The sequence below is a fragment of the Trachinotus anak genome, unplaced genomic scaffold (genome assembly GCF_046630095.1).
Source record: "Trachinotus anak isolate AG129_WGS33_773 ecotype Australia unplaced genomic scaffold, CSIRO_AGI_Tana_v1 ptg000039l, whole genome shotgun sequence".
Lineage (NCBI taxonomy): Eukaryota > Metazoa > Chordata > Actinopteri > Carangiformes > Carangidae > Trachinotus > Trachinotus anak.
In genome coordinates this window covers 3151541-3176950 of record NW_027273890.1, presented here as the reverse complement: position 1 = coordinate 3176950, position 25410 = coordinate 3151541, and the positions used below count along the sequence as shown (strand labels likewise).

General features: G+C 40.3%; 1 protein-coding gene across 1 annotated transcript in view; it reads right to left on the bottom strand.

Annotated features, from left to right (window-relative positions):
- Window positions 1-11978: 11978 nt before the first annotated feature.
- The window catches only part of ramp1 (receptor activity modifying protein 1), a 53067-nt gene continuing 39635 nt past the window's right edge, over window positions 11979-25410 (bottom strand). The window contains exon 3 of the mRNA XM_071472624.1: window positions 11979-13907. Within this exon, the coding sequence (XP_071328725.1) occupies window positions 13652-13907 (256 nt within the window). The 3' untranslated portion in view covers window positions 11979-13651. The remainder of the gene's footprint in view (window positions 13908-25410) is intronic.

Genomic DNA, 25410 nt, shown 5'->3' with positions numbered 1-25410 from the left:
CTGTCATTAGAGGAGATAGAATAATACTGCACACTTGCCCAGTGGCTATACTGCCTTATGAATGTCCTGTGTGTGTGTGTGTGTGTGTGTGTGCTGACAGCCACAGCAGGTAATGAGATGGTTGAATGTTGTAGTTCTCTGGATTTTCTGCTCCTACCAAACCTACCTGAGCCTGAATCCAATCTGAATCAAGTCTTCTTTAACCAGCCTCAGTTAACTTTAAGTGCACATTGATGAAGGGTCGTTCTGTCACACAAACTGGAAATTTTAAAAGAGGACTGAATGTTGAAGCATAAATCTGAATCTGTACTTTCTGATGATGTTATAGCTATCTAACTTCACCTACAGCAGATTTGAATATATAGGTTTAATTTAACATGTTTCCTGGGGGCTAGAGGTTGGAGATAGACACCCACAATTTTTAAATAGAATAAACAAGGATGTAAATTAAGAAGAAACTTAAAATATCAATAAAAATGTCCACATTCTATTGGCAAGACACGAGCTGATTTAACTAGTAAAAATCAGAACTACACGTATGAAGTTTTAGGTGCTTTAGACTTCTATTCTTATCGATTATGCAAACCATCAGGGAGGTCCCAAACTCATTCTGCTGCAGAACAACAAGCCCAAACATACAGCCAGAGTCACAAAGCACAAGAAGAACAGGGAGTCCTGCAACAGATGGTCTGACCTCCACAGAGCCCTGATCTTAGCACCACGTAAAGAGGCAGAAGTCACTGAAACAGCCTGAATCTTCTGCACGGTACAGTATGTCTGTTTGTAAAAGGATTTTCTGGAGCCACAGAATGAAGCCTTCTAAAGTTGGAGTAATTTCCAGCAGTCTCACTGTGATTGACAGCCCTTAAACTCGTGTGTCTGGGTGACTAACCTGCTCTTTTTTTAACTTCATGAGTCATCTACCCAGTCACTTCCTCATATAATCTCATGGCAGAGGAGCAATCAATTTGCATTGACATTATCTTTGTTATGGTTAATTAGGGCTGGAAGTGAGATTTTGAATATCCATAGAAACTACTGAAAGGATTATATATATATATTTCTCTCAAGTGTTTCATTAACTCGAATGTGACTAAAATAGATTGTTTCAATCCTGGTGCACACAGTTTATACCTATGAAGCAAGTAGCTACATATCTGATGTTTCAGCTCTTAAATACAAATGTAAACATTTTACATGAAAGTGGCACAGTTAGATGACTTATATGCATCCGAAACTAAATTTGAATTTGTCCCTCGGTGAAGTGTCAATGTTATCTTGTATGACTGAGCTACTTGTGGATTATCTGCACTTGCAGGTTCTAATGACTTGTTGCTATGACAACGGCTTCCCATAAAGGTTAAGCTGGCTTTGAAGAAGTGAAAAAATCTGACTTCTGTCATATAATCAAGTCGAGCCAACTCATTTATCCACGTATGAAGAACAGGGACACAAATGTTTACTTTCCTTCCTCCTCCCTTTATCCTCTGTTCTGACAGCACGTCTCATTAGACTGAGTGTGTGTGTGTGTGTGTGAGATAGGGTGAAAGGTTACCTCTGAGTGATAGCTCTGGGGTTGTATGTGGGTTTTCTTTACACTGCAAATTGAAGGGTCTCAGAAGGATCACCAGGTACTTCTACTCACCCTGACGCTCATCAGGTTATTATCTCACTATTATGGAAGCTTCATAGGCCTACTTTCCATTTCCTTTCTTTCTATCCTTTCCCTTCTCTTTCTTTCCTTCCTTCCATATTTATAGTGACATTTTCCCTGAGTTCTTTTCATTCTTATTTCCTTTCATCATCCTCTCATACAGTTACGTTTCCTGGCTATAGTAAAAAGCACACTTTATTAAATTGCATCCTTAATAGAGTAAGTTTTTGGTCTGGTATTTTCCATCCATCCATCCATTTTCTGCCGCTGCTCCAGAGCTGGGTCGCGGTGGCAGCAGGCTGAGCAGGGTCTCTCCCCAGCAGCGTTTTCCAGCTCCTCCTGGGGGATCCCGAGGCATTCCCGGGCCAGATGTGATAGCGAATTCCTCCAGCGAGTTTGGTCTCTGCCCAGTTTTACGTGCCCCGAAAACCTGCAGAGGAAGGCGCTCAGGATGCAAGATGCTGAGTGGGGACAGGAAATCGGAGATTATTAGTAATGGCTAACGGCAAGCCACAGGGCTATACACACAGTAAGAAATGGATCAGATGTCAAAGGTTCATCTTCATTCCTTAATTCACCGGGGGGAAAAAAAAATATATATATATATATATATATATATATATATATATATATATATATATATATATATATATATATATATATATGTGTGTGTGTGTGTGTGTGTGTGTGTGTGTGTGTGTATACCTGTGTGTTTTTTCTTCATCCGTCTGTCTGCATGTTTGCTGTGATGACCTGGTGGCAGTGCTGCGCCAGCTGCTTGTTCCTCCTCTCTGTCTCTCCTCTCCCTTCCCTCAGCTGTGTACACATCATCTCATCCGCCACGCTGGCTGAGTCCGGCTGTTTCCAACCTGCACCTCATTTCTGCAGCTTTTTACACACCTATTGGTTCTGACCAAAATTTCACTGTGGAGCTGCAACCCAGGCGGAAATATTATGGAGAAAATGGGGTGCAGGTCAGAAATTGCAGAGCTTATGCCTCAGCCTCCATCATGGGGTTGATGTGTTGAAGTGGCTACAAGCTACAAGCAGGTGCAGAATGTGTTTGGGATTGAGGTCCTGTGGGTTAATTGCAGGGAGAACCCGGCTGGATATCGCTTTGAAAACACACCAGCTTAAATATCAGTGATATGGTCGAATGATACCGATGTGGACTGAGAGTGCCATCTTTTTTTTCAGTTGTTCTCCTTCACTATTTCTTTGTCAGATAAAGGAGCATGCCCACTTTTTATAGAGCCAGGCATTTACCCTTTCTGTGTTTATTCAATCAAGGGCATAGGTTGGGTTGTTAAAGTTGTTTATACATATATATATATATATATATATATATATATATATATATATATATATATATATATATATATATATATGATTACAAACCAATCTAGCAAATGACTCATTTTGCATTCACTTATTTTCACTCTATTACTATTCATCTCTCCAAGAATTACAGATGAGGTGGAAGTCATTTTTCCTGCCTGGCGTTGAGGTTGTTGATCTTCCTCTCAGCCTGTGTGTGAATCCAACAAGGTGTGAGTGTGTGGTAACAACTGAAGGTGTGTGGCGATAGATTCAGTGACAAAGACGAATGAATGGTTGCAGAGAGGGGCTAATTGTTGCTTTATTAACGATCAGTGAAGGCAAAGCAAAATGAAAACTTACAGACTTCCCCCTTTTTGCTGCTGCATTTCTTTTACTGCTGTGATTTTTTGATTTTGTTTTGCTGTCTTGAGGTTGGGATATTTTTCCTCTTTAAAAACACATTGTGACCCACAGTCTTTGCATTAAACCAGTGCTGAATTCCTCAGTGAAAACGAGGACTAGAAACAGACGAATACACAAAAAATGAGACTAAAACTGATTGAAGCGTAATCGTTGAAAACAAGAAGTGTGACAAAATGAATTTGTCAGTGAATAAAAACAAGACGAGTTAGCGTGCTATCTTCAGTAGAAGAAAAGACGTGATAGAAGCAAGAGTAAGCATTAGTGTATCTTTTTCTTGGTGAGTAAATGCGATGAAGTTTAATGCCGAACTCGCAACGTTTCTTCTAGACTGGTAAGTAAACAGCTGTTACTGCTAATGTTAGCTATGTAGCAATAGCAAAACTTACAAATAGCTCCTTTAATGCAAAGTCTAATTCAACAACCTGCATCTCTGGATGAATAGTTAACAAAACTATTTCCTCTGCTGCCCAAAATGTCTCTTTGCTCAGAGGACGATTTAGCTGCTTGACCTGTTGAAACATCTGGCAAAGTTATGTCTCCGTCAGGAATGTTATCTGACCTTAACACTTCTTGGAAGAAACTGATTTATGGACTAAATACATACACAGTCCACTGAGAATTAGATTAGAAGCAGCAACAAAACAGTTTTTTTTGCATTAAACACTGTGGCTATAGAGATGGAAACTTGTGCTTATGCACCAATGTGTGTGTTGAGTTCCCTGTATTTGTTTGTGCAGCATGTGCAGGTGTATCCTTGTGAATGCAATGAATGAGCATTCATTCTATGTAGCCTATGTATATAGGCCTTCATGTGTCCATGTATGCTTCACAGTGTGTGTGTGTGTGTGTTTAAGAGTATAAGTGCTTCTCTCTTTCCTTTGTTCTGCCCACACACTTGTTACAGCTGTGGGAGGCTTTTCATTGTGCTGTGAGATGAGCTTGGCAGGCTGCAAACAGTAATACGTTTAGTCATGCCAACTTAAACAGAAGCAGAAACAATGACCACATCACTGTAATTAAATAAAGCTCCATCTCCAATGTTATTGCTTTGTTGAATCAGAGCAGCGTTAATGTCACATCAACATGCATTTTTGAAATGATCTTTTTTACAGTCAGAACACTGATCATCGCGCAACGATTCACAACACAAATCTAGCTGAGCTCAGTTGTGTGGCACATTTCAATTGCTTTATAAGGTGACACAAGATTAAAACATCAGAAAGGTAAAAACATATGCACAAGCAGAGAAAAGGGACAGCAGCCCTCAAGCTGCAGGTCTGAATCCTTTTTCCAACATTCAAACATATTTCTGAGAACATTATGCACATGTAACATACTATGATGCACGCCCACAGTCATGCACACATCAAAGAGCCCTATGGATGCCAAACAGCATTGCACACATCCAGCAGCACTATATACAATGATGTGGCTCATGACTTCTTGCTGAAAACACTTGTCAGCTGTGATGAGAAATTTAAGCTAATCCAAACACATGCGATGGACTCGCGTCAGAGTCCACATCAGCTTCAGTGCAACATTGTTTTACATGTGTATCATAGCGAGCCAACGTGATCCGTCCTTAGTCACTGATGTACACAATCGTTTTAAGTTTGGTTTCAAATTTGGAAAGTTTTACTCAATAGATTCCACAGTCATTACGAATATATCCTCTCACCGTTCTCCTCTCAAACAGGATGCAGAGACTTGTCAGTTCATCAGGGAACACGAGTGTAACGGCTTGAATCCGTAGTTGTCAGATCAGAAAAGATTTCTATGAATATTGATTTAGGCATCTACAGTAAGACGATGCCATTATTATGTTGTCCCAAGGGAGACAAGGCATTTTCTTGTGGATAACACAAGTCTGCAGCACATCACTGATTTAGCAGTGCAGGGATGTAAGAAAAGTATCAGCAAAGAAATCACACCCAAGAACACGTTCCTACTCTGTTCTGTGGAATCTAAGAGAGACAGAAATGTCTTTACGAAGACACCAGTCTACATTTCTCTGCAGTTGCATCCTACACCAGTGACCTCATAAGTAATTTCTGAAGTATCAAGCGTAGTTTGCCTGCTAATTAGTTTCAAAAGGCAGAGTAGCCTTGATCAGGTTTCTACAGAACATCCTCCTCCAGTGCTCATGAACTTTGCCGAGGATGCTGTAATTATACTATATCTATGTCATACCTGTGTCAGGATTCATAACCTTACCGGAAATGATTTGAACTCACTTTTAAATAAAGTTCCTTAAAAAAAAAGTGGAACGTTACTCACAAAAAAACATCACAAATATATATATATATATATATATATATATATATATATATATATATATATATATATATATATATATATATATATATATATATATATATTTATTTATATAAATATATATATGTATATATATTATCCTTGAGGCATAAAAAGACATATTAACAAAATGAATCTCAGGAGGCCAGTAACAGCTGAAAGCTGAAAAAGAAATCCTACGATAAGGATCCTTTAAATGTGTTTTTTGAAAAATGGAGGCCAAGTTTGTGCTGAGTGGACCATTAAACTGTTAAAAATTAAAGTTGTCAGTGCTCTCTGGTGGACAAACTACATGACACTGGGATGTCTTGTTGCTCATTGGCAGACTTATATACATTATCTGCAACTGGCCAGTATGTTGGTTGATGATGTTATAAATGCTGCGTTTATGCTGAAAGAGAAATCAGTTGAAATATTTTGACAGTAAACAGTTTGCAGACACATGAAATGAAGCTTAGCGCCCCCCGTCTCCCTGTGTCTCTGGAGACAGGCCACTGTGAGGCCTCTGAGTGCAGAGCGTGAGACTGGTCTGATGAAACTGCTTAATGTGACTGAGAAGATAAATTGGAGCTGGTTCACAGAAGCACCACAGTGTACATCCCTGGTAATTAATTTTTTTCTCGAGATTTTTCGACCATGCTGCAACGGAAATGATCTTAGAATGGGTTTATTATGGAACAAATCATCTAACAGATTTGAAATCACAGTGTCTCAAGCACAAGAGATTTTTTTTTTGTATTGAGCCTCCACAAAACTTAGACCGGTTAATCTACTTTTTTGGGCAGAGCTTGTTAGGGCCTCGTCTCCCAGGCTGAGAGCCGGCAGATTGAAATGTTGCTTGTGGTTCTGTTGGGAAATCATGAACAAGACAGAAATACACCAGAGCCACTTGGGAAAATGAGGAACTGAATTCTGACACACATACAGAGCACTGAAAATAACGTATTTATGTTAACAGCAGACATCTGTGGATGACATTATGGCGTCTGTTATTAACCTGTGGGGACGTCAGGAGGAGGGCGGGAGCAGTCTCTGACGTTAGAGTCTGACAGTCCTCCGTTCTCTATTTCCGCCATTTTTTGCCCCCACATTATCCTCATTTCCCTCCTCACAGCTGTTGACAGGATGAACTGTGGCTGCAGGAAATGTTCAATCAAATAGTCAAATGGTATCTGTATTTAGATGCAGTGACATTTCTCCAGTTTCCTCGTCCTGTAGTCAGTGGGTTTTCTGAATGGGTTAAAGGTCGGATGGCTGAAATAAGCTCAAGACATTTTCACGTCTTATTCTACAACATAAAATATGTCAGTAAATACCCCAGTTTTTGGTTTGTTTTTTTTGTGAAGATTTTGTTTAAGCTTTTACATGTCTTAAAAAACGCTGGTTGCTAACAAGTGTCTAAATGAGACTACAGAGGTTGTCGGGGACGTTAAACGTCAGTACACTGAACATGAAAACTGATCTACTCACCAGCCTGCTTTGACAGCACTAACTTTGTAAGAGGAAAGACTTTTGTAAAAGGGGTCAGAGCAAAATCAAACTACTAGTTGCAGTTTAGTGGTGGTAATGTTGAAGATGTAGTGTTTGAGCTTTTTACTCCTGGTGATTGTTTTTAGACTTCAAAGATAATAAAAGTGATGTTTATTAGTTTAGATTATCCTGCTGAACAAAATGTTGCAGATCCTATTTTCTGCAGTAATTCAAAAACCAATGTAAAAATCCCTTTTGTTGCTTTTTGTTGAGGGAACCAGAGTGATGCAAACATCTGAGTTTAACTACAAAAATACATCATCCCTGCGGAGCTCTACAAGCACCATTTTAGAATAAACTTTAAGGGAATAACACACACACACTCATGAGAATACACAAACTAAAACTACAGAATTGAAACAAAAAACAAAACAACTTTGTGGGGGTGCGAGTGTCAACAGCTTCTTTTTATTGCTTTGCAGTGTCATCGCGCTGCAATTCACCCTGCATTCACCGCACAATCTGAGCTCAGCTTTACTAAAATGACAAATGATTTTCCACTGAAGTCTGAGAGAGAGAAATGATTCTGCTGTCAGCTGCATCCTACACCAATGACCTCATGAGCAATTTCTGAGGTTTCAAACATAGTTTGCCTGCTAATTACTTTCAAAAGGCAGAGTAGTCTCAATTGGCTCCTGCCAACATCCCCCTGCTGCACTCATGAACCTTGTTGAGGATTCTGCAATCAGCACAGATAATGTATTTGAGAGGAAATTAAATGGGGTGGTGAAGTCACCGGAGGGAAGGCTGCAAATAATTTCTGTTGTTTAGTAAATGAGCAGTTTATGTTTGATGGCAGTGTTGACAGCAAGTGCAGGTTTCCACAGTGCAGAGAAAATGTGTGGAGGCTGAGGTCGTGGATGGACACCCAGGCTTTGTACCACCATGAAGTTTTTTCATACTAAAAAAGTGGATGATAAAAACAATATTTCACAAGATTCAAATCAGGACTATGTTTTGATGACGCCACAAAGAGCAGACAAAGTTTGAACTATGAAAGATGGGAGACAACGAAGGTTCATCACATCCTCCCCAGACTAAGGCTTCTGTTTACTTTCTCTGTCTTGTCATGAGCAAACCTGCTCTTATGAGCTGCGACTTTCACAGTAACAGGAGCGACAGAGGGAGAAACACATGAGGCCGGAGGTTAGAGATCTGTGGATTATTCTTCAAAGTAAAACACAATCAATCCAGATGAAAATCACAGTCACATACAACCCTCAGTGTTGTTTCTTGGCAGAGCCTGAGCATCTGTCTGCAGCTGAACTGCTCTGCTGGGGAGAGAGAACTAGTGAAAGAACATATGGGTCCGTATATGTGGGTGTCCTCGCTCCTATCATCTAGAGCCATCTAATCTGCCAAGCGACAGTCAACACTTTGACCAGGTCAGTGTGGAGGCTCTTTATTTTACATAGGACAGCTGTGTGTGTGTGTGTGTGTGTGTCTATAAATATCTATATATAAAAGCTAGTCCAGTCTGGCCCTGCAGAGTGGGGCATATTCATTTCTGTTCACATACTGAAGGTTTAGGACTAAAATACAAATATAACCATTAAGCAATAAATGTTAAAATTAAGTATTAAGGCTATTCAGTGTTAGAATTACCATGAAATATGTGCATTGACAGTTTGAGTGCATACTGATAATTTAGTCTCCCTTCTGTCTCCATGCACCGCTCTGCAGCAGAGTCCCTGTGCTGCTCGCTGCATGGTTTATCATTGTTTCAGATTGTGCCATCAGTGGCAAAGAGTGTGAGATTTTGTCATGTGTGCATGTGATAGCAGACAAACTTACACTTAGCGGCAGCTTATAACGTTACCTCTTATAGTGTCCCTATGTTTGAACACATTTATGTTCATCTGAGTGTAATTTGGGTCATTGATTAGAAAACTGGCTGCAATAAAGGAATAGTACAGACAGCGATACGGTGCTGAGATCTAGTGTGACTGACCTAGATTAACAAGTTTGATAAAATGTGTGCCTTTATGTGGTAAAATGAGTCAACTCTGAAACCTAGCAAAGTCATTTTAAAATAAAAAAGGTACATTTTACTCCTGCGGTTCTTCTACAGTACCCACAGAAATGAGTTATGATAATTATCATGTGAAGAAACTGTCAATAATCTGATAATATTGTGTGGGCTTTACCTGCCTTTTCCTGATAAGGATTACCATACATCACCGCTTTTGATAAACCTTTTCAGAGGAGCTTAGAAATATGAATGTGGTGATGAAGTAGCTGTAAAAAAAAGCTGAAGTATAATCAGAACTGTAAGAACTGAGGATGATGGTCATGCATTGTGTAAAATAAATACAAATAAAATATAAATACTCATTTAAGATCAGTTTTTAAAAAACATTCTGATGAAATCTAGAGTTTTCATTCATGTAGTGAGATTGTTTGCATATTCCTTTTCACCTGATGCTGTCAGTGGGTACCACTTTCTGATAGGGCACTATATCAAATTTTATTATGCTTTAAAGATCAGCTATAAGCTATTAAAAAGAACCACTTCTCCACCTTTAGCAACGTTATGAGCAGTTCATACATGGACTGTTTTCCAGAAGATAAGGTTATGAATTAAAGAGCTGAGTAAAAAGACAAAGAAAGGATTTTCAACAATCTGTCAAACCTTAACTTGCTCTTATTCATAGCTTATAACCGAATGAATTATGTTATTAAAAACTGTGAACCTTTAATATATGCTGCATTATCAGAAAGTGGCACCAAATTTCTGTGGCTTTACAGACAGGAAGTGAGAGTCTGTGATGTCACTTATCAAACATATCGATCTTAAACGTTTGGATCACACTGAAATGTTTCAGAACCATTTTCATATTTAGATTTGATGTATCTGATCTGTAAAACAGACAAAATACTTTGGGGCAGATATTTCAGCATGACCCCTCAGACCTCAGCCCACTCACTATCCTTGGTTATTATATAATTATTAACAGCTTGCTGTATCATTTCTACTGCCACAATATATGCTGCCCTCGCAGTCACGTGCAGCTTCAGCGTCTGACTCTCCTCAGGTTGCCTTTCTCCTCCATAAATTATTCACCTGGGAGAGTCAATGCTTTAATAAGGTGACTTAGCGTAGGTGGAAAAGGTTACGGCTGGCAGCAAGCTGACAGTCTGAAATACACTGTTTTAGGTGTTTGTATCATTGTATAACTTTTTTTTGTAGCATCATTATTCTCAGTGTTACACCCTGTACTTGCTATTATCCTGTGTCATTTGTGACAGTCAAAAAATGTCATCAAAACTCTTTGTAACATTGAACATCTGTGAATTTATCTATTTATTTTTTTAAACATGATCACCTGAGCCTTTGAATTAAGTCACTGTTTACCTCAGCAACATCACATGACCTACACATACCTGTGACCACAGCTGTGCTGATACAGCTGTTTTATACAACAGTTCTGCGAGCGCCATAGTAGTTAACAGTAATAAGGAAAAACAGATTATAATTTGTTTATTTAATTCATCATTTATTTGGCTATGGATGTACTGGATGGTTGCTAAGCAACACATAAACATGTTCCTGACCAGCACAGCGGCTTGCTGCTTTGTCTACACCAGTGGTTCCACCTTTTCAAACTTGTGGCCCACCTGAAAATCTCAAAAAAACTCCACCACAACTATACAAAGGCCAAATGATGCTAATACATAGGCCTTAATAATGTGGCGTCCAACTTCCACACCCTGGCCCACAGGTTGGAAACCACTTGTCCACTCGTTACCTCAGGCCTTCTCTAATTTGTCGAGGACGGCTGATGTCATAAGAGCACACCTGGAGGTGAAGTATCCCGGCGTCTTCCCTTCCCTTCGTCCTTTGTTAGCTACCTCTGTAACTAGCTTACTTGCAATTTAGCTCGGTAGCTACCTTTGTTTACAACATTTAACAAATCCCAGCTTGCTATGGATAGTTTCAACCTGATTTTTATGGACCAGCTGAAAAAAGCTGTGAACGCATCATTGACATACAATCACCTTTTAGCTTTGTTTTGGTGAAGTTGTTAGCAAGCAGTTGCTGATTTACATATTCATGGAGCAACATTTTACCTGGTGTCCAGGGCTCCACTACGTTCACCAGCTCTCGTCTGCTGTTCGGTGCTGAGCAGGTTGTACAGCAGGAATTTATTGCTTTGTTGTGGAAATCTGCGATGAGAACGGAGGGAATATGGAGCTATGCTAGCTGCCAGCAAACATCACGTTAGCATTCGTGTTATCTCTGTAGCCTACGTCAAACTGTCAGTTTCAGTTTACCTTTTCATACCAGGTTATTTCTGTCAGGTCTACACCGTCGCTGTTTACCCCATGAAGGTTACGGTTACTGACAATATTGCACTGAGGGACAGCTCTACAGAGATAATGCCACTGGCATTTTACACCTTCATTTACTGTTCCTCTTCCAGACAACACTGCTATTCTCCAGTGCTTCTTTGTGAAATGTGAGAGTGTCTCCTCAGGACACAAAGCTTTGTGCCATATAAACAGGAGGCCTTTGTTTTATTTACACTTTACTGAATATAGCTTTTACTTTCTCATATTTTTCACTCTTCAGCTTATTCAAAGGGGCTTGAACCCAGTGCATTCATTATGACTCAATGCTGTACACTCAGCCACGCATACATTAAGGCAGGATTCATTCACATTTACACAAAGCATCTCCTAAAGTCTTTTGTACCATCTTCATCTCATAAGAAACATAAATCCTGACAGAATCAGACACATTAATCAGACATTTTATTGAACTTTTCTTCATGATCATGGTTCATGAATCAATCATTAGAAGTCACGGCACCAAAAACAAACAAACAAACAAAAAACTGACATTTCATAGCAAATGTTGCCATCTATTTTCCAAGCGCTTTTGGCACAAAGTACAAAGTAAGATCATGTTGAGGAAGTGTGGGTGTGTTTTAAAGTGTGTTTTGCTGGGAGGCAGGTTAAAGGTCAATAAATCTATAAAGGAAAGAGAGCATTCAAAAATATCAATAAAGGAACAGTTAACACGACACACTTTACCACACAGGGAGATAATAAATCAATAGAAACCTACGGTCTATGATACACAAACTGTGTTTAGGCTATGGCAACATTCAGCAGCAATGTGCGTTGGCTGACTTCAGCCAGTGCTTCATGTTCTCTCTTTTGTTAGAATTGTGATTTTTTGTCAGTTTTTTTACTCTTTGTTTTCTTTTTCATTCTTTCAGCACGTTATCAAACTGACTCAACAGTAATCAGTGTGGTAATTGCTGGGATAGTGTCTTTGTATACAGTAGGAAACATGGATGACAGAGGAGTTTGAGGGTGAATAATTTAGAAAGAACGTAAGAATTTTTGGTTAATTAACAGTGTGCAGTCTGTGTATGTTGGCCTTCAAAGCCTCTGTTCTCGACCTGCTCCACAGTTTGGCATTCCTTCATTTAGTTTCCTTGGTGATGGAGTCGACAGCTGCAGAACACAACATTATATTGGTGCCTCGGCCCCTGCGTGGTGACCGTTTCTGTGCGTCTGTCATCTGTACAGCACATCTGTCAATCTGCTGCATTTCTGATACTGTTATATCCTGCATTATTTCAGCTGGTGCAGTGTGCATTATGGCATGGAAACATACTGCATCTTCGTTTTTCATTCAGGAGGGAGACTGAGCCGCAGGCCAAGAGATGAGGCGAGGGCGTCCGGTATGAGCAGAGGTAATGAAAACTAATTCTACTCCGACTATAGCTTGACGGTGAATCGTGTGCATGATTCAGAGATTATAATTAAAATGTAATACACATCCGTTAAAATCTTTGCATCACATGGAAACACAAAATTTGCATTTGAGGGAATTTAACTTTTGTCTTGACTGTGTTACGAAGGCATTCTGACAATACACTGACAGAGTGATCTCATATTGTACATACTGTGGATATTTACAATATATTTATGTACACAATCTGATATCCCTGGGTTCCTTAAATGAGGTCAGAGTAACTGTCCGTTTGTATTGGGTCTGCATTTTGTTCCTGTGGAGCTGTAGCTGCTGTAGCAGGTGATGGTTTCATGGTCTCCAAAAATAGTTGTTTAATTTATTGAATGTGTGGTTGTATCATTATCTCATCCAAAATTATTTGAAGCAGTTTCCCTTTATTTACAATCTCTATCCACCAGTCACTATTCTGGTTCGGATTAGATCCAGGTGAGCAGTTCATCTCCTCTTTGCTCTACAAAAAAAGTAATTATTTCATATCCGTGTTAGACCGAGCTGCAGTTTCATATTGGAGTAGATGTGCTGAAGCACTCGAGTAGGATCTGATTTTAAACTGATCTCATTCAGCTCCGGGTCCATAATATTGTGATTCTGATCCCTGAAGGTCTGTCTATAGTCTTACCCTGGCCCCCTCCTTCCCTTCACTACATGATCCCCTCGCTGCGTTTGCTCCTCCACACCACCAGGGCTGTCATGAGAAGGGTGACCAGGATGGGCACTACTATGAAGGGACCCAGGATGCGGTTGGGTGGGTCCCTGAGAAGCCGTCCGGAGAGCGAGCAGTCGTGGAAGTATTGCCTGTGGACTCGGATGAAGAACTCGTCCACCAGCCGATTCGGCCAGAAGCACTCCATCTTCAGCGCCACCAGGTACGTGCAGTTCGTCAGGTCACCATAGATCCTGAGTGTTGTTAAGAGAAAAGGAAGAAACAGACCAAGTTACACAGGGAAGCTTTTGCCTGCTTTTTCTTGTTGTACTGTTACATATTGTGTTTAATTGCTGACATAATGGCTAAATTAATATCTAGCTGAAGGACAACAGTTGGAAAAAATCACCTTTTGGCTAACAGTATATTTACAGAGATGCTGATTAATGAGCAAAAAAGTATCAGTTCACTAATCAGCTAAAAGTCTAGTAATTCACTAGATTTGTCACTATATGCTTTTCTTTTCTTTTTTTAAAGAAAAGTTGCTAAAGGTGTTTGGAACGTAGCTAAACAGACCTCGCCCCGTGTCCTGTGGAACAATAAACCAACAGTGGTTCAGACCTGGTTTTTGCATCTGGATGGGGACTAAATGGATGTGGGTTTTTTTCTTGTCATTCCCATGAGCCCTGTCCACTGCACCCAGCCCGCACCTGGTGTGTGTCCCAGAATCATCTGCTATCTGGCTGAGGACTGGATGTAGCAATAGGACATTTAGACGGGTTTATAAAAAAAAAACAAGAACCTCCGACTTACAGGTGCTACATCTTAGAATACACACGATTAATAAAATGAAAAGGGTGTTTATCTAAAAAATCTAATCTTGATAAAACAAGATAAAATAGGATTTGTAAGTAGGAGTTGAGGTAAGAGAAGACTCCAGTCCCAGATTGTCTAGAGGGCTGAGATGCAAAACATTTGTTTAAACACTGTGAGAAACCCGAACCAAAAAAAAAGACCTACTGCATATTGTGTGTGTGTGTGTGTGTGTGTGTGTGTGTGTGTGTGTGTGTGTGTGTGTGTGTGTGTGTGTGTGTGTTGCTCCATAGTAAATGAGGTAATGACCCATTATTATGGCTGACCACACAACGGACTCCGCAACTGCACAAATTAGAAACATTATGGCACATATAGTACATAAGGTTTGGGCATCAGTTGACATGTACACTGACACACACACACACATACACACACACACACTTGCACTGTGACATTTGATTGACTGGAGTTCATTAATGGCATAGCAAGGCTGCCCCCCAACTACTCCCTCGCACACATGGTTATTTATATCTAAGTGTTACTGTTTTGTGGACTTAGTCAGGAAAATACCCAGATTTTTATTTGAGGGCAAACAGGTTTAAAATGATTTTAATGTGGATTTTATGTCACATTCACCAACATATTCAAAGACCTCATATTCAATATTTACTACACTGCAGTTAACAGTCAGAGAAATCTTCTAGTGTTAAGTGCATTCAGAAAAATATGGGAAAAATTGGAAATTAGCTGATGATTATGCCAGTAAAGCACCAAAACAATAACTAAACAAGAGATTGTGTGTGCTGCAGATGTTAGTTTCTAATCTTAATTCTAAATCAGGCTTTTTTCTTACTGATTTTCATATTTTTGCATATCTTTGGAAAATAGAGGTCAGAAAAACAGAACAGACAGACACCCTGTGCAACCGGTTTGGCTAATATAGCAAAAAAACAGTTCCTGATTTACAATTTACTTTCTAGCAGATACAGAGCAACATTAGCATTCATTTTGGGTCATGTTTCTGGCCCCCTGGCTAATTTAAATCCAATAATCACTCTTCTTTTAGCTCTGTGTTTGCTGCACCAACTCCTGAGGGAAACATATTTATCAGCTAAATGCTCCACTGTGTTCAGCAGCTAGTCGCTAACTTTTATCACCTGCCATTTGGTGCTTGGCGGCGGCGATCAGTGGATTTTCCAGAGCTTTTTTTTCCAGGAAAACAGCTGCCTGCTGCTGCTGGAAATTTGGTTAATGAGAGCCAAGAGACCGAGTCAAAAGAGTAAAAGCAGAACGAAGCTAAAACGCTCTGTAAACATGAAGAGAACCGCAGAGTCAGGTGATTATTCTCCACGGGTTTATCACTGCAAGTCGCCCCTTTCAAATCACAATTACAGTCAACTGACCCACTCTTAATATTTATGTATCAAGTATTAAGTCTCAGTTAGTGCAGCTGTAATATCCAAACACTGTCTCTTGTAAAGAATATCTGAACAACATATTGTTTAATATTCTAACAGCTGTCCATGTTGCACCTCAACACGAGCTCTGTCTTTGTGGAGATGTAAACAGCTCAGGACTGAGGAGCAGCTTCAGGTGGCAGGTTCGCTCTGTCTGACTGAGCACTTCCTTCCTCTGCTGTTTCCGTAAAGTTTTATGAATCAGCTGTGAAAGAGACAAACAGAACTGCGGTCCCGCTGTTGGTCTAATGAGCACCGACGTTCCCGGGAATGCAGCAGAGTGGAGGCACAGGTGGTGAACAGGAAGAGGCGTAGTTGGTTACCGGTTCACCTCATGTGGCTGAAGTTAGCGTCGAATCAAAGCCGACAGTGTGTGTGTGTGTGTGTGTGTGTGTGTGTGTGTGTGTGTGTGTGTGTGTGTGTGTGTGTGTGTGCGCGCTGAAGTATTCACTAAGCTACTCTCCTATCTAATTCCTCTCACAATCTATTCCCTTCTAATCATCAAGTGAACAGGGTACAGAGTGAATCAGCTTTTATTTAGCAGTTACACTCCACACTGTTGGTTTGTACATGTGCTGTGACAGAGACACTCAGCACTGTGCTAATGTCTATTAAGTTATTCAGCTGCTATTGTATTACCCAACACTGTCTGAGGCCACAGGGTAAGTGTTCGTGAGCATTCATGAGGCAGGAGGAACATGGCCGTATGTATAATTAATGGATTTCCCATAATGTATTTATAGTTTTTTACCCCCAATTAATAAGAAAGACAGAGTCAGCAGGCAGGGATAAAACAAGGAAACAAAAGATGAGGCAGTGAGGAGGAGGGTATTAAATTAAAATGGCTTTTGTATGGTTTGTTTTCTTTGTCACCACTTTATTCTCTTCGCTGTCACTACTTCTCCCTGTCATGCTGACATCTCCATCCTCAGATAGTCTGCTTTGATTGTGTGCTGAAGAAGTGGAACTCAGTAGTGTGAGGACTGAGACAAAGAGCTGATGGCCTATTTTGCTGTTTTTCCATCACAGTGTAACATAAATCAAAAATTCAATTCAATAAATGAAAAATTCAATAAAAGAAAACAGGTTTATTCAGCTCACTGATGGAGTCTCCAGCGCGTGTGTTCTCTCTGTGGGCGTCAGTGAACAGCGAGTGTGGTGACAGGGCTACTGTCTGCAGCTGCAGCTGCAGGGGCAGAGAGGGCTGCAGGACTGACGTATTTTTGTAGGCCAACCCAGAAGTTAGCATCACCCTGCTTCCTTTGACAAAAAGACAATGAGATCTATCCAGAGGCTCTTGGATTAACGTAAAACAAAAATAACCTGTGTGATTTATGAAGCCTAAATACAATCGGCAGAAGTGAAAAGCTGCAGCTTTCTGAGGCTACGTCCACACAAGTCGCTGTTGCATTGTTTTCACCTGCCGTCCACACTGCTCCAGAGTTTTCCAGCACCTAAGATGGAGACATTTGGACCAGTTGCTTTGTAGTCTGGACGGGAAAACGGAGACCTTTGGAAATGATGATGTAGACACCCACAGTTGCACCCTGACTGGGTCTAATCAGCCTCGACTACCAGTGGTGAAAGGAACACGGATAACGAATCACTCCTCACTGGCTGTTGTCTTTGCAAGCAGTTGTCCTCTGCCTTTGCTGTTCCTTGTCTGTAGTATGAATGCAGATCATTTCTGATATTGAGCTAAAATGATGGGATTAGTGTGGACGTAGCTTTAGAAAGTAAAACTTTGCAAGAATATCTTGTAAATTGTATTTTATTCCCTTTTATCTTTTCTTTTAATCCGTTTTTTAAAATGTATTATATTGTTTCTCATTACAGCTTTCTTACGTGATTGTCCTTCCTTTTTAAGTTTATCAGTCATTTGTGAAGCACTTTGACCTGCACTGACCTGTATGAAAAGTGCTTACAAACAAAGTTTGATTGATTGAAGGAAGAGTGCGAGTATAAACACAATGAGGCTGCAGAGGTGCACTGGTGGGTAGATTGGTTTTCGTTTTAGTGTGTGACCTTTAACATCCCTGACAACCTCACTTTGCCACTTGAGAGCAACCGGTCATTTTTAAGCCAAATAAAAACTTACAGAAATCACGACTGACATATCTCATGTCGTAGAATGCTAATTCATTCCCGGTTTTCGGACACATTCCTCCAGCACTCTATTCCTGATGTTGGAGAGATTGATTTAAATGATGAAATCTGAAGGTTGTGTTAAAAACTGTCTGGATATTTTCTGTGTTCAGTCTTTTTGTGTTAGAAAACTTTCAGCAGCATTTTTGAGGCTAAAGCCTTTTGATTACATCGCTGGGCTTAACAAAGGCCAGACACCCTCGTACAAATGCACTCTGGATGCTTGTGTGAGAACAAATGAGTCTTGTGATGGAGCATTTTTTGAGTATGTCCGCCATTGCCTGATGTGTCTACTTCAGATTTGGCTGTCTGAAGTTTAATCCTCGGGATGGAGAAGAGAAGGTTTACAGAGACGGCACGTCTTATTTACACAAAGTATCGGGACAGCGTCACGCCAGGTTTGCTGCTCTAAACAGCGATGGAGTTTTTCTCCGACCAGATCTCCTGATAACCACGTGCAGACGGAAGACATTTGTTTTTACAGGGTAAAGCATTCTCTAATGTCAGGGAAAGGGGAACTTGTGAAGGTCACTGCCAGAGCAAGTTTTGTTTACTGGAGACAGGTTTCAACTGACAAACCAAAGAAGCTTTATTCAGTAGAAACTCCTTTGCTGTGCTAAAGGGCAGAATCAACATAGGAGAATTTGAATGAATCTATGTTAATGTAGTGATTACATTTCTGTAAGACAGTATTTCAGAGCACGTCATGTTAGCATTTACGATCTCATGAGCCCTAAAATTCTGTGTGGTCTCAGAAACACATGCAGCTGTCTGTCTGAGGACTTCACTGTCCACGTCGAGTTTGTCTTCTGCTTTGCAAATGTGGGATCACGGCAATATTAATATTATTTTGTTATTTCATAATCTGATTTATGTTCATGTGCAATAGCACCTGTAGTATTTTAGTAGGTTAATTTATGGTTGCAATGAGTAAAACTCACACAGGCGTTTGAGCAGCTTAGTGGGTCCTCTGGGTGCGATGCAGGAGGACACTAGTGTCATTCAGCAGACCCACACAGCCTCTTTCATGTTGATGTCTTTCTGTGTTTCCAGTAGTATTTTCTCCTTACGTGTATGGGCCGATACTACTACTACTGATGCTAATGTGTTAAAACAATGTAATGGCTGCATCAGTAGTGAACTACTAACCCTGTATGGATGTGGCATGAGTGTTGTTGTGTGGCAGGCTCAATGTAAAACATGAACAAATACATGAATATTCTATTTATTTATTTTTTATTTCTGATCTTGATTCTGATAGGATCACAATTGGAACAACTCTAACTTCCAGGTGAGCAGAAGCAGTGAAAAGATGTGCAACAGTAGCGACACAGATGTATAGTGAGTGTGTAAGAGTGATGCAATATCAGTAATGCAAATATGAGATTTATATCAGAGTTTATTGAGTTAAACTGAAGAACATTTCCTGTGCAAAAGTGCTTCGCCTGAGGAAAACAGAAGTGGAGCCACCTGTGGCCTACTCAGATATAACCTGTGTGACTGTGCAGGATATTATCAGTGTGAGTGTGTTCTGAGGGTTGTAGTGGAAGCCGGAAAGTTCAAACGTGAACGTGTGTGCTTGTGTTTCTGTATTTCCACAACTAAAGAAAGGAAGTGAAGGGATTATTTTAATCTTGTGCAGGTCTGGAAGTCTCTTTTGTTTGCAAGTGTTGCAACACAAATTCAGTTTAAAGTGAAGTTCTTGTCATTCATCACAGATTATATTCAACAGCAGAAATGTGAGGAAGCTTGTTCAAGTCTGTGTGTGACTGTGTGCCTCTCACCTCAAGTGTGTGTGTTTATTATTTTTTTAAATAGTGTGTGTGGGAGATGGAGTTTGCCATATGGGTTTGAAAAAGTGTTGTTTAGCTCAAACCTTGAACTTGTGGATTGACGCCTCTGTTGTATAAGTTTTTGTCATCACATGAAAAAATGTGCAGGATTATATTTGAAGGTGTGAACATGCGTGAATGAAGCACTCTGTGATTTCATGTGCTGAAACCCTGTTGCTTGTTTAGAGTGTTTCTTTCCTCTTTAAATAAAATAGGCAGAAAGAGGTGAAAAAAAAAACCAGCACGACACACATAAAGATGTAGAAATAAAGAGAAGCAGACAGATTCACTGCCTCACTGACTATATGTATAATAAAACTAGGACAGTGGCAGATGAATTAAGCAGGGGCGTGCTGTTTTAAGGAGTTTGATCTGTTGACTGTTGAGCACAGTTTGAATAAATAAAACCTGGATAATGAATAAATAAAACTGACACAGAGCAAAGCTGCTCCAGTGACTGGAGGAATGACTCAGGACGGCTCCTCATAGAGCCGAGTGGGGAAGGTGCACAGGCATGAAGGGGGATGGACGGATATTTATTCAGGTGACATTGCAAGAATATTTGATATATTTCTAGGATTTCATGAAGTGTGCTGTTGTCCCTGCACCAAAGGCAGAAAGACAACGGTGAGTTTTCACAGTAACTGAAACAAGACGACTCATGATCTCTGCCAATGAAGTCATGTTGTCAGTGGAAAGTTAGGATGTGGCTGAGGAAAGAGGGATCAGTTTTTAAGTGCAGATTTGTCCATTTGCTATGTTCAAAATAACAAAATTCTCACATTACTGACAAAACCTCGTCAGCCTCACACAAGCTGAAGCTGAAGTGACGGAGTGAGAGTGGAGGAGTGAAAAAAAACCTTTCTCACGCTTACAGAAAATAATGTGTTTATTTAAATGCACTAATATGCTGTCACCTTCTATTTTCTGCTGGATTAAAAAAAAATAAACCGCATTAGTGAAACCCACTGAAAGTAAAGGAGAAATGAATCATTTCTGCTTGTATGATATTGCTCTCAAACAACCTCTGAGTCATATTATATTCAGGAAAAGTTTATATCAAGTTTAAGTTCTTTGAACTACCGTCAGAGAGGCGAAGATCTCGGGGCCGTGCTGTGCTGCGAGGCAGAGACTGAGGTGCTCTTCCTCCCGTTCATTAGATCGAGGCCGGTCTGCAGCAGCTCTGCAGGGTGCTGACGCAGGTGTCAGCAAAAAAGGAAAGAAAAAGTTGAACCAGGCTCAACTTTTGCTACAAAGCAATGGGGACGTCTTTAGGAAGAGTTCTTCACTGGCCAATCAGATATATATATCGAAGTGCACATTCAGTTTTTTTTTTCTTTTTACTGTTAAACAAAAGATGAAATAACTGCTGCACATCCTGAGTTGTACAATCTCAGAGCCTTGTAAAACACTGTGCAGTGTTTGGGCATCGAATAAGCCTTCAAAGTGATGGATGTGAATTATCCACAGATACTGAAGGTGAAACTCTCCTGCTACTGTGTGATACGTCAGGTCTTATCATTCTCCTGATGTCGTAAACTTAATTTCCCTGATTCCAACATCCTGTCCAAAACACAAAGGATAAATGTGCTGCTACTTCTCAAACAACAAACCATGAATACAAATATCAGGTCAGCAGTTTTTTAATTGTTCATGTTCAGCCGCGGATCATCTGGATTTTCTTCTGAGGGTCTCTGACAACACTCAGCACAGGGGAAGACATGGGAGATAAGTGACAAAGCTGCTCTCACTGGAGATCACACAGAACTGCAAACTGTCATGATACTTTTGTTCATTATCACCGCGGGGACATCTGATAAGATAAGAAGGAGATTCCTTGAGGAAAATGGGTCATGAAGCATCGAAGGAAAATTGCAGGAAAATTGAGGATAATGTTCATGTTACACACAGATACACATCTGTGCTGATTTTCTCAGCTTACGTCTAAACACGACCGGCTCACTGATCATCTCCGTCCTGTCATGTTGACCTTAGACTGGGTCTTATGTAAGTGTTTAGAGCCTTCATGCAGAAAAAACCCTCTTTGTCGCATTTATTGTTTCTGTCATGCTTGGTGAGATCACCTCGGAGCAGACAGGGAGAGATTCCTCTATCTCAGACCCCAGAAAGAAAAAAAGTGGCCAAAACTGTCACTACTGAGCACATCAGACACAATGTTCTTCTTCTTTCCACCGTGTTCTTCCACTGACCTCCCGCGTCCCTTTGTCTCCGGGGGAGATTTGTGCACAGTGTGCCTCTTTTTCTTCCCCACATATTTTTGCAAAGTCTGGAAGATGTATATTTCCAAATTGTGTTTCTTGTTCTTCCTGGCCTGCAAGACACACACACACACACACACACACACACACACACACACACACACACTGTCTTCTCTGTTCATATTTATTCTCTCAAATCCGTCAATACCAGACGGTGAAGTGCACAGATGGCTGTGTGTGTGTGTGTGTGTGTGTGTGAATAACTGCAGGTGGCTGCATGCATGTGTATTTTGCAGTGTGCTTTGTGTATGCTTAGGTATAAATTTGTGTTGAGACTGTGTATACAGTTTGTACATGTGAGTGTGTGAGCAGATGAGTCAGGATTTGTGCGTGTGTGTAAATGTTTGCTTTGTGCTGAAATTTCACTGCTAAACTAACTCAGATATGGTTTTATACCTTTATGTCAAAACACAGACACAACGAGCACAAAACCTGTCAACGACCTCAATGTGTGTGTGTGTGTGTGTGTGTGTGTGTGTAATGTCAGCTGCTCATTTCTGGCTGAACGCAGCAGAACGCTCCAGCTGAGGACAAAACACACACATATATCTTCATGACGTGAAGGACACAGGGATCATTCTCAAGAGGACATTTTTATAGGCTCATTAGCTTTTGATAAAGGACCAGGAGGAGAATATTCTGATCATATCAAAAACTACACACAAAAGAATAATACAAATGTATTATTAAATGCACACATTGTGTGTATCCTTAAGGCTTTGCAAAAGTACTGAATGCATTTCTTCCCCTCACAAAACATTGGATTTTTAAAGTATTAATAAACCTATACATTATTAACATTTGTAAATGGCAGTCCTCCTCCTCCCTGTCTGCTGTCGGCCTATTGCTTTATTTTATTATTATATTATAGACACATCAATCAGAGGAAAATGTATTGTGGTGCTGTGTCACCTGCTGTGTCACCTGCAAAAACACTGCTCTACCTTAAATGTCCCCTCCAGACATATCTTTGTTTTGAATATTAACTTGTCTGAAATTTTGTCCCCCTAAAAGTCCAATGACCTTTTTAAAAGTCTGACTAAAAGAGGGACAGACAATATTATACCTGTAGTTTTATTCATTGTAATTTGATTGAAGTTTTAACCACCTGTTACCTTTACTTTAAATATAATATAATATAATATAATATGGGAGTGGTAGAGCTTCTTAACAAGCCACTGAAATCAGGTGCTCGCAGCATCTATTAGGCCTTTGCGTCCTGCAGCAAAACAGCTACGAGTGTAAGTGTCTGTTATTTCCCATGATTCATTGCTGAGGCTGCTGTATTAAATATGATATTTTAAAAATACATTAGACAATTTGGGTTAATTTTCCAAGAAGATGTTCTCTGTAGAGTATGTTTTAGTGTGTGTGTTTACATGGAGTGACACCGTGTGATTATGAGAGAGAGAGGGAGGCAATGGAGCACAGTAAGAGGAGGAAAATATTCCTGGGCAAACTCATCCCAGATTCCTTCCCAGCTTCAGCTGAGACCCGGTGGGACCAATGAGTCTGCAAAGTGAATGTTTGCAGTATTGATGTGAAGGCTCAGAAGGAGGAGATGGCTCAATTAGAGCAGGGAAACGCCCCTTGTTTTCCTCCGAGGGCTCCAGTACAAACATACTCAATCAATCAGACGTAGGTAAAGATGGCGCCGTGTACAAATGCTGACATACTAAACGCAAATAAAATGGGAGAAGGAAGAACATGTGGTGGTGAATGTGTCCCAGTCAAATCCATTCATAAGATATTTTCCCAGTTGTGTTGTGGTGGCGAGGTAATCACTGCCTGGGTTATGTTCAGAGGCGACATGGTTTTTATATTTATATTTTCTGTATTTATTAATAGCAGCAGAGTCCCCACCAGAAGGTGGAGGTGGAGGTTTGGATGGATGGCAGGTGAGCAGAGCACAGACCAGAGTTTGCATCCAGAGTCCTGTCTGTGGTTCAGGCAACAAAAGCTCATTGGTTACTGTTTAGGAACAGTTTGTAACTACACTACACTATGTAAATGTAACTACACACACTGTTTCAAACCAGACCTTTGAAAGAATTAAAAAAAAAAAAGAATAACGCTGCGGTCCCTACAGGAGGATACTGTGCTGGATATTTTGGCAGGAAACAGAAATTTGCCGCCGGCATCAGTAACTGGCCAAATATGTAAATTGATGTTACATATCCTCATCAAGTTAATAGAAAGATCTGGTTGCAATTACATGACCTTTAAAAAATATATTTGCCGTAGCAGACTAGTTGTAAATAAATATAGTTTCTAGGAGACAGAATTGGGCCGCTTCATAGAGCAGGTCGCTCACTAATTGTCAGAAGGTTGGTGGTTCGATCCCCGGCTCCTTTAGTCTGCGTGTCGAAGGTTCCTTGGGCAAAATACTGAACCCAAATTGCCCGTGATGGCTGCTCCATCAGTGTATGAATGTGTGCATGAATGGCTGAATGTGGAGACTAAAAAAGCGTTTTATAAGAGCAGCACATTTCGTGAAGAAAATCATCCATGATCCTGATTTTTGATGTATTCTTTATTTCTGTATATGCAGAATAATTCAGCCCCAAACAAATGATAATTGCATGATCTTATTGCCTGAAGGATGCTAGTGACAGGCTGCTCTCCAGCCAGGACGTATCAGGCTAACACAAATGAAAACCCAAACATTCAAATCATTGCCCTCATGTTTCGTGCATTGCGTAACAGCTGTAGTTGTGTGGTAATCCAAGCACTGCTGGATGCCGTCCAGCCACTGGAGCTGTAAAAACACACGTCAATCCATTTCTGATCACACACTAATCAGCCATTTAATCAGAGATCCACAGAAAGGGAGCTTCAGTTAGTTTTTCCACATTACTGAGCTCAATGGATTTTTCTGGCCCGGGTTCGCACATAACCCGATGTGAGCTCACCCACAAAAGGGTTTTTAAATTATTACAGATGGCTGACAGGCATGCATGACTGACTGACCAAAATACCCTCCAACAGCTACGCAGGAGGGAGAAAAAAAAAGCCTCTTGTAAAACCAAGAAACAAGGCTATTTTTAAACTGAGAGCCTTCAGAAGGAAAAACAGAGACAAGGGCAAACAGAGAGAATTAGATCTTAATTAGGATTAATCAGAAACATAATATTGGTCTTTGGACTTATTGGAAAATCCATTGTGCTGTGTTCTGATCCTGTATTTGTGCCATCCCAGCTGGGTGCTGAGAACAAGCTCGGTTTAAAG